Source organism: Aquila chrysaetos, chromosome 8 (assembly GCF_900496995.4).
Source record: "Aquila chrysaetos chrysaetos chromosome 8, bAquChr1.4, whole genome shotgun sequence".
Classification (NCBI taxonomy): domain Eukaryota; kingdom Metazoa; phylum Chordata; class Aves; order Accipitriformes; family Accipitridae; genus Aquila; species Aquila chrysaetos.
The window spans coordinates 30,765,820-30,778,921 of record NC_044011.1 but is presented as its reverse complement, the minus strand read 5'-3'; the positions used below and the strand labels follow the sequence as shown (position 1 = coordinate 30,778,921).

General features: G+C 39.7%; 2 protein-coding genes across 8 annotated transcripts in view; one reads left to right on the top strand and one right to left on the bottom strand.

Moving 5' to 3' along the window:
• ESF1 (ESF1 nucleolar pre-rRNA processing protein homolog) overlaps positions 1-2,904 on the bottom strand; it is a 31,977-nt gene extending 29,073 nt beyond the window's left edge. Inside the window, exons 1-3 of one of the 2 annotated variants that reach the window (XM_030022947.1) lie at positions 2,797-2,904; positions 1,466-2,159; positions 347-699 (exon numbers count right to left, since the gene is read on the bottom strand). In XM_030022947.1, the coding sequence (XP_029878807.1) occupies positions 347-699; positions 1,466-2,159 (1,047 nt within the window). In that variant the 5' untranslated portion in view covers positions 2,797-2,904. Of the gene's footprint in view, positions 1-346; positions 700-1,465; positions 2,160-2,796 lie in introns of those variants that run through there. The other variant, XM_041125505.1, reaches the window with a different exon arrangement.
• An 85-nt stretch (positions 2,905-2,989) lies between these two features.
• NDUFAF5 (NADH:ubiquinone oxidoreductase complex assembly factor 5) lies at positions 2,990-13,090 on the top strand. 6 transcript variants are annotated; one of them, XM_030022983.1, is made up of 11 exons: positions 2,990-3,340; positions 3,472-3,512; positions 3,802-3,865; positions 4,526-4,573; positions 4,673-4,776; positions 5,261-5,300; positions 7,089-7,286; positions 7,810-7,870; positions 9,138-9,221; positions 9,547-9,629; positions 9,762-13,090. In XM_030022983.1, the coding sequence occupies exons 1-11, from the start codon at positions 2,993-2,995 to the stop codon at positions 9,846-9,848; spliced, it is 1,158 nt and encodes a 385-aa protein (XP_029878843.1). In that variant the 5' UTR covers positions 2,990-2,992; the 3' UTR covers positions 9,849-13,090. The 6 variants fall into 6 exon arrangements, with proteins under 6 accessions (XP_029878843.1, XP_029878844.1, XP_029878846.1 ...); XM_030022985.1 differs by lacking the exon at positions 2,990-3,340 and adding an exon at positions 3,384-3,402; XM_030022984.1 differs by lacking the exon at positions 4,526-4,573.
• Positions 13,091-13,102: the final 12 nt, after the last annotated feature.

Genomic DNA, 13,102 nt, shown 5'->3' with positions numbered 1-13,102 from the left:
AAATTAAATTAAAAAAAGTGAAAAAAAGCCAGTAGTGAACAAAAGCAGTACTATTTAAATTCTGGAATTTCTGAAAAGCTCCATTCTGATTGTTCTTTCACTTACGGATAACTTATCTATCTATAGGTAAGCCTCTGCTTAGAGGGAAGGGGAGACACCAGTGAAAACTGCAAGTCTCATTCTCAGCCAATTTCATCACTTGCATTCTGCAACTAAAAAGCTGAAAAACCTTTATGAAAAATACTTTCACAAACTGTTTCACAGATGACGGTCTATACTGAACTCATAACAGTGTACAATTCTGAGTTTGTCATGTAGCAACTTTACTCGTGCCAAGTATTGTTACCTCATCTCCACGAGGGGCATCTTTATCTAGCTCACGCCACGAATGCTCTATCTCTGGCTCCTTTGGAAATAGTTCATTTAAATCCTCATCATCCTCTGAGCTCGTTTCAATGTTCCCTATGCCTCTAGCTAGATCAGGCCCGCTATCACTTTCTTCATCATCTTCTGAATCACTATCTTCTTCGCCTGTTTCCGCATCATCTTCTGGCTCCTCTTCCTCTCCTGTTTCCCCATCATCTTCTGGCTCCTCTTCTTCTGATTCTGCATACTCAGAAGGATCACTTGCAGAAATTTCTTCCTCTGATTGCCTTTTACTGAGGTCACTTTGATCACAGGTGTCTGTGCACACAGTCACTGCAAAATAAACATTAGATATCTATTTTTATGTTGGAATTACATATGTTGCTTTACAAAGAAGAAGAGACCTCAGGTTTTCTTCATATGGATTTACTGAACCCCTGAAATGCGTAACGATGCAGGAACAAATTACATCAGGGAAGTGCAAACAACATAAATCATCAGTATTGCCTCTTCAGCTTGTCTAATCTAATCTAATTGCTCTTTAGACCCACAATTGTATTATCAATCTCAAACTCTAATTAAATATTACTCTGTTACTCTATTTATATGTAGAGAATCAACAGCTAGAAATTAGATTTCAATAATGTAGACTATACGCACGCACAAGCAATATAAAGAAAGTTTTTCTTCAAGTCACCTGTTCTCTCTAATGCCCTCTAATATTAATAGCTTGATGCTGCCATCCTTATGCCTTCAGTCAACAAGCGTTGATACACTGAAGCCTTCGTAGTATCAGATCTTATATTTGCCATTCAGTTTGATAAATACAGTAGTGTATACACTACTATACATTTTACTTTTCTAACCAACCAACAATTTCAGCTCCAGCAATTAAAAGGACATGGATGTTCACAATCTTACTGAAGAATCAGCACTGGTTCTATAAAGACCTGACCAACTCCAATTCTTCAGCAACACTGAATCTGAGTCAGCCAGCTATTTTATGACTGACCTTGTGGAATATCTTCCATGGATAAAACAAAACGAGCAACATTCAAGTAAACAAGTAGAATTCAGCTATGTTATTTGAACAACTAACCTGATTCCTTTATTTTTCCTCCTAGGGAGTGGTCCCTCCTGGGAGCTTTAACTGATTGAGTACCACTTGGTTGTGAAGACTTTTGCTTGTTTTGAATTGAAATTGATTTTCCTCCTGATGCATCTCCTTGCTTGTTTTCCCCTTTGTGTAAAAGGCCCTTGCTTCCCCGAGAGTGGTCAATTTCTGTTGCAGTTTTCTTAGAGTCCTCTTTCAAGTTCAATTTAGACATTTTTTGTCCTTCATTTTTAAGGTCATCTAGTTTTGTCACGGCTCCACATGTTTGGTCCACTGCTTGTTTGTTTATTTTGCTCTCCTCCCTAGGAAGGCCTTCGGGTAGTAGTTTTGCAGAATCTGCCCCTCCTTTAGGTTTAGCTTTTTTTTTCTTTTTTTTTTTCCCAGTATGTTCTTTACTATCACTTTCTGAAAGATCAGAGTCAGACTCTGACAAGGCATAAAATTTCCTGAGGTTCTCTGTAGAAGTATAGTTAACAGGGCGACCTCTTTTGTCCACTGTATATTTCAGCTTAAACTTCTTGTCATGAAACATAGCTCGGAATCGTTTGTCAATCTTGATTTTACGTTCTTTTTCAGGCATCTCCCAAAATCTGGGATCCCTAGTAACACAACTAAACCGCCCATCGCTCAGTATTTCCTCTTGGGATGACATTTTTGACGCTGTTGAAGACTTGGACATCTACAACGTAGGAGAAAAAAAAGCACTTCAGATTAAAAGGCCTGATTAACATAGAATCATACACATAATTGAAAAAAAATAAAGAATTAAGCAAAGTTAAGGCTTCTAACCTATACCTAAAAAGTTTTTTCCGAAAGCACGTATGGCAATTTAAACGAGTTGCAAATAATACTGTCACCACCGCAGTCTTGGCCACCAATCATAGCTTCCTCGGATAACGGATACGCAACTAAAAAGACCATACCGGCTGCAGATACGGCCTTAAGTGATTCCCGATCAGTCGGGAACAGGACCTTAAGCAGCTTCACTGTAAGCCAGGCCTCAGACTTTTACTTCCGAGAGGACTCGGCCGCTTCGCATTTTAAAGCGCCAGTTAGGAAGGAAGTCAGGAGAGCGGCAGCGTTTTGAGGAGCTCAGCCCAGTGCCACCAGCAGCTCCGGGGCAGGCAGAGGCTTAGCGCGGCCCAGCAGCAACGCGGCAGCACCAGAACCTGCCTTCCCCCGGGCACCCGCTGCCCCGCGTCCAGCCCCCGCCCGCACCCGGCTCCCTCCCCAACCCCAGCGGCGGACAAGGCCCCGCGGACGCGCCCCAGTGAGGAGCCCCGCTCGCACTACCCGACCAGCCCGAGCCCACACACCGTTACCGGCCGCCGCCTCACGGCCCGGCTGCGCTCCCTCAACGCAGAAACCCGCAACCTCCACCCACCACGCCGCGCCGCGCCACAGCCACTTCCGGCGGGCACTACGGCGACCGCAGCAGGGCAAACTCCTCCTAACCAATCACACGGCGCGACCGGCGGAAGGTTGGGGGGGGGGGAGGGGGCAGCAGCGCGCATGCGCACAGGGAGTTGGAGGCCGAGCCGGGCGGCTCCAGGGCCACAGAGGCCGCGCATGCGCCGGGGGCGCGCGCCCGAGGCCATGGCCGCCGCGGCGCGGGCCCTAAGGGGATCGGGCCGCCCGGCCTTGCGGGCGGGCTGCGGCTGCGGCTGGGGCGGCCGTCGCCGGCTCTGGGCGCCGCCGGGAGGATCCGCGGGCGCCGCCGCCGCTGCTGCTTCTCCTCCCGCCGGCTCTTCCTCGGGTTCGGGCGCGCTGAGCCCCTTCGACCGGTGGCTGAAGCGGAAGCAGAAGAACTGGGCGGCGGTGCAGGCCGAGCCCGCCAAGTGCGACTACCTGCGGGAGGAGGTGGGGGCGGCGGCGGCGGCGGCCGGCGGCCCGGGGCGGTCCCGGTCGGCCCCCTCGGCAAGGTGGGGGGGGGCGTCAGCCGCGGGCGTGGGCGATGCCCCCCGCCGCTGACCGGCGGGCTTTCCCCCTAGGTCGGCGGCAGGATAGCGGACAGGGTGTTCGACATCACCAGGTGAGCCTCGCCGGGAGGGGAAGCGGGGCACGGCTCCGTGTGCCACCCCCCCCCCCCCCCGCTCGCCCCTCGCGGCTGCGGGGTGTCGGGCGGGGGCCGCGGCCCTCGGGAAGAAACGCTGGCTGGTGGGGAGAGCCTTGCTCTGCGCCTCCTCGAAGCGGTAGCCGCGGAAGGATGCTCGGCGTGTTTAGTTGGGAAGGGTGTTTGGAAGTTGGCAGGCGAAACCTAATGCAGTCACTTAAAATAGCTCTAAGTCCTGATCGTGTTTTGTGTTGCTAAACTTCTCTAGAACGTTTCCTCTTGCTTTGGATCTTGGCTCTGGAAGAGGTTACATAGCTCGACATTTAACCAAGGTACTGGCTCTTCATACTTGAAAGTGTTTAAAACGAGTATTTCTTTATCCCTCTGTTTTCAGATAAGGCTCTACGATAACTTAAACCAATTCTCTGAACCTTGATGAGGTAAATGTAACCTCCCTGCCCCTCCGTATCTGTAGGTGTTATCCAAAGAAAGATGTTTGTTGTGCAGGCTGTTATTCTGTATTTATTGTCACTGAAGACTAGGCAAATGGTAGTGCAAGGGAAGCTATCTGTTACCTTTAGTCTTGAGTAGGGATATGCCTGTTTTTCTGATCGACGCGCTTAGTTGTTGAAGACGAGTACCGTTACAGAGACTTTTAAGCGGTGAACAGGCTAGCCTTCGTGAACCACACTCTAAGTAAAGGTACTTCATTGGATGTTAATCCATGGTTTATATTTGACTGAACTTATACCTAAAAATGCAGAATATGTTTTCTGTTACTACTTCTACCTCGGCTGTTCTCCCTGGGAGGAATTGCAAAGTACTATGTTGGGGGAAAAGATGCTTTCTGCTTTATATAAAGTTTTTATCGATTATTGAAGAAATTCTTTCTAAGTTCTTGCAAGTATGTGTAAGCGCTCCAAAAAATGACTAATGTCAACTTAGAAAAAAAAAATGTAAATATTTGATAGACTTTTTAAATTTTATTTCAGGAAACAGTTGAAAAACTTATTCAAGTTGATATTGCAGAGAATGCTTTAGTAAGTAGCTTTCTGAATGCTAATGTGTTTCAATTCCATAATACAGGAAAACAAAAGAAGTGAGTTTCTGATGTTGTTTTTCTTCTAACCCAACATTAGAAAAAGACTGTACAATCTGAAATCCCTACAGTCAGTGTTGTAGCTGATGAGGAATGCCTTCCTTTCAAAGAAGATACATTTGATCTTGTTGTTAGCAGCTTAAGGTATGTGTTAATCATTTATTTACTTTTTATTTTTTGGTTCAAGATGTTAAATGATGTTCTTTTCACAGTAACTTTAAGAAAAAAGAAGAGAAAGATTAATAGTCCATTAAACAGCAGTAAGAAATGTACTTGCATAGTTAATATGAGTGTACATTAGGAAAAACTGCTCTCCTGATGGTTCTTACTGTTGTGTTTGTTTGTTTTCCTTCAAAAGACATGTACCTTCTCTCTTTCCTGCATTTTGACAACTAGTTTCCAGGACCTTCATCTTCTCAACTTACAGAAAAGAAAAAAAAAAAAAAAGCTATTTGTATGAACTTTTGCTTTTATTTAGTATCACTTTCAGGCAGGCATTTCAGAAGTTTTGCAGCTTGAGAAACTAGTTTGTTGCTTTGGCTTCTGAAACAGATAATGTAACAATTATTTGCGTTCCCTAAATTTTTTTTAATGTGCAATTATAAAATGTACACTTCTGTTATTTCAGTTTACATTGGGTGAATGACCTTCCTAGAGCTTTTAGAGAGGTAAGAAACTGCTTTTTGGTACTAAAAATTAACACTTGCCATTACTTGCCTCCAGAGCACTCTGTATTTCCAGGTCTTTTTTAAATAAGAGACACAGAAACAGCTCATGTTGCACACAAGTATTTTTCGCAGTATTTTTGGTAGTTTGAGGAGCATCAGTTGGTATTTCTATTAATTTACTGTCTCAAATCAATTTGGAATAAATAACTGTGAAACAACATGTTTGTATAATATTTTATAGTCTCAATAGCTGAGATCATAGTAACTAATGTAAACTGAGGCAATGCTATTGATTTTTATTGTGTGTTAGCTCTTACTACTTGTAGTACAAGAGTTTTCCAAATCTAACTTCTCTAGAACTGGTTTATGGAACTTGTATTATTTTTATGTCTCAGCTATTTACTTTGAAATACAACTTTAATCAGATAAAGGCTTTTTGATTTTGAAATGAAGCAAATACTTGTTGAGGACAGGAAACTGAAACTGTTACTGAAAAAAATCTGATTTGGGATTATTTCAGGTCCTTCCTGCAGGTGAAAACTTCTTTCAAATTGGAGCAAGAGCAAGGAATATTTTAACCAATTTGCTGTTTTTTCATTTATTTCAAATTTGTGAGTCGTTACAGTGCTATTCTACCACCTGTTGGTATGAATAGGAGTACCTTACTGTTACAGAAATAATAAAAATAGAAATTGGAATTCCTTCAGTACTTTAAAACAAACAAACAGAAAGACTTGGAAAGAAATACATCATTTTCTCTGGAACTTAAGTGTTCTATAGAGTGTCAAATATTTTTACCCCCACGGTAGAAATAACTTGACACCTTATAATGTCCCTCAAAGGGGAGGAAACTGGGGTTCTTGGCCAACTTTAATTGTGAATGCTCATTTCCTATGTTGGGACCACTGGCTTTAACTAGTGGAAACTGCCTTCAACTGCTTAAATTTCTTACTTGTCAATTAAAGGCTCCTTTACTAGCATAGAAAAGGTAACTTGATTGATACTTAATTAAAAACCAGTTTAAAGGATTTTTGTTTCAAATCAGTAAGGTAAACTGAAGCCTTTGCTGTCTTGTTAAACTGATTATGTAATACGGTTCTTCTGGATATCTAAACCAGGGACCATTGCCAATTCTTAAGGAAACAAGAAAGCATGAATTTATTGGCCTTCTCAGGAGGAAGGGGGCTAGGACTTACTAGACGAGAGAGCAGCTTGTCAGCCTTGGCGTTTGAGTCATGATATTGCTTTTCTGGCTAGTTAAAAATAAGTAGAGGTAGACATAATAAGAATTGCATTACTCTGTTGTGTGTTCAGAAGTGCAAAGATCACTACTGGAAAGTAAGACCTCCATTTCTCTTAAATCAGGCCATTAAAAAGTATTTTTGCTGCCTTCATCTGAGAAAGTAGAAGTAAGCAGAAGCTATCTTAATCTACCTTACTTTCAGAAGCACATTAATTGAGGATATTGTTTTAGGAGTATTGCACTGAAAATAGTTTTACCCTAGGTTTCCACAGTGCATTTTGTGTTTCCAGACTGTAAGTGTAATTACTGGGGATTCACTCTTTCTTAAGAACAAATAGTCTCTTCTCAGACAGGTTAGTTATCTTGCAGTGCTACCAAAAGCTTTGGCACAGCGTGCCTTGTGGAATACAGTCAATGTTAAAAATCTGTTAGAAGTAGCATAACTATTGCTTTTAAGTTCATTTAAAAAAAAAAGTCCTAACAACTTCTTAGTTACATAGGCTTAATAACAAAAAACATTTTATATTTTTTTTTCTGTGTTGTAGATTCACCAAGTTCTGAAGCCAGATGGAGTATTCATTGGTGCAATGTTTGGGGGAGACACTCTGTATGAGCTTCGCTGCTCTTTGCAGCTAGCAGAATTGGAGAGAGAAGGGGGATTTTCTCCTCATGTATCACCGTTCACTGCTGTCTCTGATTTGGGACACCTGCTGTCGAGAGCTGGCTTTAACACCCTGACCGTGGTAATTCTAAATAAGAGAACAATCAGATAGAACAATCCAGCACATCAGAGCTGCTGGTATATAAAAAATACTATTTATGAAGGTATTGGTAATGTAGTGCTTCTTTCTGCATGTTGTGCACCTTGCTGAATAAGTTTCTGAAATAGCCTGGACTGCCTCTCTTCTCGGCTACACTGTGATTAATGAAACCAACTGAAGTGTATCTTTGGCTGGTGGCCCAGTAGAATTTGGATGGTCTTCTTGGCGAAATGTCAGAGAATGTTAGACCTGCTTGAAAAACTTTAGACAGTCTTGCTGTTCTTCTAAAACCAAGGAGAAAATAATGGCATTTCAATTAAAATTTGATTTCATTTGGGCTACTAACCAAAACTTTTTAGAAATGTTAAGACAGAATATTCTTCTGAGAAATACGCAGTTTGAACAGAAGTGGCAGGTGAATAGTCTGTTAGCAGCTTTGAAGGCTAGTGTAATGTTACCGTTTTAGCTTGATATGCTCTAAAACCAAGCTTCTCAATTCTTTTAGGATACTGATGAAATTCAGGTCAACTACCCAGGGCTGTTTGAGGTTATGGAAGACTTGCAAGGCAAGTATATACTTTGTAGAAACATGAATGTTTTGTGTCTTGGTGATGCAGACACAGAAGAGTTTCACTGTGTTTTTTTTAACTCCAAATCATAGAATGGTTTGGGTTGGAACGGACCTTTAAAGGTCATCTAGTCCAACCCTCCTGCAATGGTCTTCAACTAGATCAGGTTGCTCAGAGCCCTGTCCAGCCTGACCTTGAATGTTTCCAGGGATGGGGCATCTACACCCTCTCTGGGCAACCTGTTCCAGTGTCTTACTACCCTTGTAAAAAATTTCTTCCTTAAAAAAATATAAATAAATAAAGCTTATTGTAACAGTGGAAGCATTACTTTTTTCCTGATCTCTACTGATTCAAGAGATTATGCCTGTCAGTAGATTTGTGTTGGGAAACAGAAGTCAAATATTTGCTACTTCATGGTCTGCTATGAATTTTCTGCTTCCCTTGTATTCCCATTCTTTGTGAGCCTGTTCAGTGTAAGCTGCTGAAGAGCCCTGAAAGGGAGACAGAAGCATGTATGCCACATACTAACTTTTCCTGGGAGCCTCCCTAAGTATCAGGACATTCAGGAAACTGCTTTGGAATGAGAATAAATAGGCCCTCAAACTGGAGTCTGCTGAGGAATGCAAAAAACAATTGAGATGCTTAACAATTGAGTTAGTATTCTGATTGCATTTGTCATGGATTGTAAAGTAGTCATTCCTGTGCAGTCAGTTGTTATTTACAGAGCAATTCAGGGCATCTTCTTATTCTGAATCAGCTGTTGTTGTTTAGACTAACTCCTTAATGAGAATAAAACTTTAATTCTCTGCAGAAACATTCAGGTGCAATAAGTGATTAAAGAGATCAGAATTGTGGCTATTTTATTTCTTATTAAAAATCTCTTGGGATAGTCATTTTGATGCTTATCTGTGTTAAAAAAAAAATACATATGAGTGGTGTGTCTGAATAAACACTGTGTACTTATGCTTAAAATCAATGATACTAGAAAGCCTAAATGTTGGAAGACTCGGACTGAAGAAGTAGTAATTTGAAATCATTCCTAGCAATACAAACTGTAAATTGCAAAGCATTGGCATTAAAAGGTTTGGATTCTTATAGGTAAGAAACTCACCTAGTTATGTGCAGTATGTTGGTCTCTCTTACAGGGAGATTCAGAGGATTCTATACTTGTTATGCTTTAGTAAAAATCTGTCATTAGTGCATGACACTTAACTCATGGCATGTGCTATATCTTCTTTTTCTTAAAGCTAAAACGTATTTTTAGGTATGGGGGAGAGTAATTGCGCTTGGAATAGAAAACCTCTGCTACACAGGGAGACAATGTTGGCAGCTGCTGCAATATACCAAGGTAAGTATTTGAGAGGTAATGAGTTAATCCGAAATGACTTTAAGAACATATTTTCTATGTCTATTTCTCTGACCTCTGTGTAAAAGAAACCAGTTTGGAATAGAACAAAATACCATTACCGTACAGATATTTTTAACCTTAATTATGATGGCAGGATTTGAACTATGTTGATGCACCAGTATGAGATATTTTTATTGTCCCAAATCTTTCCCCAAGAGTCATTATGATGAATATGTCATACTTAGTTCTAATGTTGTGAGAGCTAAGTATTTCTTAGAACTGATGTTCTGTGTACCTTTTTTCCTCTCCCTTCCTGCCCTAACAGAAATGTACGGAAATAGCGATGGCTCGGTACCTGCCACATTTCAGATCTACTACATGATTGGCTGGAAATTCCATGAGTCGCAGGTAACGTGAAGCTGAGCTATTTTCTCTTTGAAGCTGCTTTTTAAATTACTGATGCTTTAAAAGCTTTTTACAAAATATTTTAATTTAAAATTAGCCCTGTAAATATTTTTTTTTTTCTTCTTTTTTTCTTAGGCAAGACCAGCCCAGAGAGGTTCTGCAACAGTTTCCTTTGGAGATCTGGCAAAAATAGATGGACTTCTTTCAAGAGGAAAAAAATAGTTCTCCATCAGAAATAATAGTTGTCTTGAAGCTTCTATAAAACTCATTGCAAATAGTCTTCAGTTGTGCTTATTTTGTGATGACATTCTGACATTATAATAATCCGCAAGCAAAAGAGTTTTGGGGGTTTTTTTACTGCCTGTGCTACATCATCAGCTGTGGAAAATGGTGTTCATTTTTTGTTTCTAGAGAAATATTGAGCAGTATTCTAACTGAATACATGCTCTCCCAACTTTTGATTAAATTACTATTCTCAAGTGTAATGCCTCTTCCAGCATTTCAGTAGCACAGACTGCTCCAGGTATGATTTGCAAGTCTTGAGTGTATATCACCCTGCGTTGTGTTTGAATTATTCCTAAAGGACGGTAGATCATAATAAAGAATAGTGCTTGGTGGCAAGTGTATTTATAAGACATACTGTAAGAGAGAATAATAGCAAATACACACATCTAACTTAATATGTGTTTTGTGGGTTGGAAATTATGAGTAAAAAGTTACTGTCAGTTACTGTTTCAAACTTGAATGTTTGACTTGTGTATAAGGAAGTGGTTAAGTAAATTCTCTATTATAAAAATATCTCAGGTTGCTACCTTTCACTTACAGCCCTCAAATTCAATTACTTTTCCTTCCATCCCCAAAGCTAGAAATGTTCTGAATGTGAATAGTAGAGCTCAGCCATAGGGAAAGTTGAATGCTTCATTGTAGCTTTAACAGAATGTACGCATCATGATTTGACTTAATTTACTGAAGGGAGCAGCAAGCAGAAGGGTCATCTAGCACTCAGAAGGATGTGTACGTTTCAAATTAACTAGCTTAGAATTGGCATTCTCTGGAGTTGGTACTCTTCTGGAGTTCCAAGGCATTTTTTTAACCTTTTATCTCATAGCATTTGAAAAATTAAAGGTGGTTCTTTATCTGTTAGTTAAAAGTTACATTTGCATGTTACTTTCTGCGTTTCTACCATCAGAGGCTGAAAAGCATGAAGTATACTTTTTTCTCCTTAGCTGTAACATGAAGCTATGACTTTTCCTGTATATAACTGCATTACCAGAAATCAATATTAGTTATGAATATGGCCAATTAACCTGATGTGTTTAGAAAAAATAATCTATCCAGAGATTTCACTTGATTGTAGTACTGACAGAGAATGGTAGAAAGGAAAACATGAAGAATATATAATCAGGTATACTGTTCAATCAGTTTTATCATTGTATCTAGGTTTTGTATTAATAGTGGTGAAATGAAAGCTTCTCTAGGCTTGTTGTAAGAAGATTATCCAGCAGGTGGAGTTTGACAGAATAGTGTGGCACAGACCAAATAGGCAAGGTAGGCAGAAGCCTTCGTATTCTGTCAGGGATTATTGAATTATGATTCAAAGACTAATGCAGATAGTAGAGTTACCTCCTACTGCTTAACCAATACAAAATTTTCAAAATAACAGAAATGCTGTTTAAAAAATACAGCTATTCATGCACTATTCAGCTGACTAGAAGATCAATTTAACGGCCTAATTTGGGGGTTTATTTTATCTACCAGGCTTTGACTTTAAATAAGAAATGGGCAGAGAAGGTACAAAAAATCCTGATAAGGACAGAAGGAATCTTCTGTCCAGCTTTTGCTTACAAGCCTAATCCATAGTTATTCAAGGGGAATGAGTTCATCTTTCATTTTACTTAGAAAAGAAGAGTAACCTTTCTGGAAGAAGGGGGAGAAGTGGTCTGGTAACCTTTGTAACCCTTAATGTTAAGACTAATTCTAAAAGAAGAGCTTGTCTCTCTGAAAGCTTTCATTTTTTTCATAGTACATCAATGGACTTAATACGAGACACTGCATCTCTCTACAGGTCCTCTCCATCTTTAATAAAATTAACTTATTTCCAGGGGAAGCTCTCTACTTTCCCAAATGTAGGTTTCTATGAAGTTGTGTGTCCAATGACTGTGTAACTTTATGCATTTTTTGCTTTAGTAGGTTAATTTTCAGTCACTTGAACTGGTGGTTGTGACTCAGATGTGTTAAGGGAATGAGGAGGTGGAATGTGCTGGGTAAATGTTAATTGGAGAAGTGCTCCTACTGTGCTTGTTTGAAGCACTCAGTTAAGTTACGGAGAAAAGGAAGGATTTCCAGTTCTTTGATTCCATATTCCACAAATGGAATATATAAACAGTAAAGTAGGTAAGAATTTGGTTGTTAATGGGGGAGGGTACCTTCTGGACAGAAAGAAGTGGAAGAGTAGTTTTCTTCTAGCACTTGGAAGAAAAAAAGTGTAGATATTCAGTTAACTTGGAAAAGTGCTTAGGAGCAGTAGAAGTGGGAAGTAATAAATACGGCATTGGAGCAGTGTTGGTTGGAACTAGGGGGGATGCAACTGACAGCTAAGGTGTTCATTTCCCAGGCTGACTACATGTGAATAACTGCCTTTTATGTGTTTTTTTAACTGCAATCATTATTTTTTTTTCTGTAGTATTTCTTGGAATTCTAGATTACTCTGGTTTCTGCTAGCCACTTTCTTTGTATGGCATTTGTATGAATAGCTTTGAAAACAGTTATGTGACAAAAACATGTGTTCGTAGTAAACTAAGACTCTGTAATATTTTGATACTCTTTTTCAGATTTAAGTCTTTACGGCTTTCTGAAATTGTAATGAAGAATGCTAGTTGCTAGTGTAGAAATTATTTTAAACTCTTAAGTGGATGTTAAAAATCAGCTTTTACAGAGTCAGTGACTTCTAAAAAGTAGTTGCTAAGGTGACAATGTTTCTTGCAAGCTTAGTTTTAAAAATCCTGATGCATAATACAGAATGCTTTAATCTTGATTACAGAAGAAAGGAAAAAGAATTCCGGGAGATAATTATTTTTATTAATCAAAAGTTAGGAGCCCATAAATAAAAACCAAATTCTAGTAGTAGTACATTTACACTTAATGAACATCAGTATTTTTGAGCCTCCAAAAGGTTCTGAGGGTCTGAGTCATGGATCAATGTCAACGTATAGTTTTATGCAAGTCTACTTAGGATATAGGGATGATAATGAGGCCCTACATTTTGTAACCCAGGCATTAGATTTTGCAGTTCTACACTTTCAAAAGACGTTGAGAATTTGTGAAGTTAAAACATGGGAAAGTATTCTTGATTACCTCTAATTTATAAAAATGTCATCAGCAGAAGTTCAGAAGCAAACCATACAAAATTAAATGTAACTGTATTTTTTTACTCTGCTTAAATAAAGAAATAAATATGAATGTCACTTTTTTCAATG

Coding starts and splice junctions, on each gene's coding strand:
- NDUFAF5 (XM_030022983.1), top strand. CDS start 2,993: ATGCGCACAGGGAGTTGGAGGCCGAGCCGGGCGGCTCCAGGGCCACAG. Junction 3,341..3,471: donor GCGACTACCTGCGGGAGGAG/GTGGGGGCGGCG, acceptor CTTTCCCCCTAG/GTCGGCGGCAGGATAGCGGA. Junction 7,287..7,809: donor GCTTTAACACCCTGACCGTG/GTAATTCTAAAT, acceptor CAATTCTTTTAG/GATACTGATGAAATTCAGGT.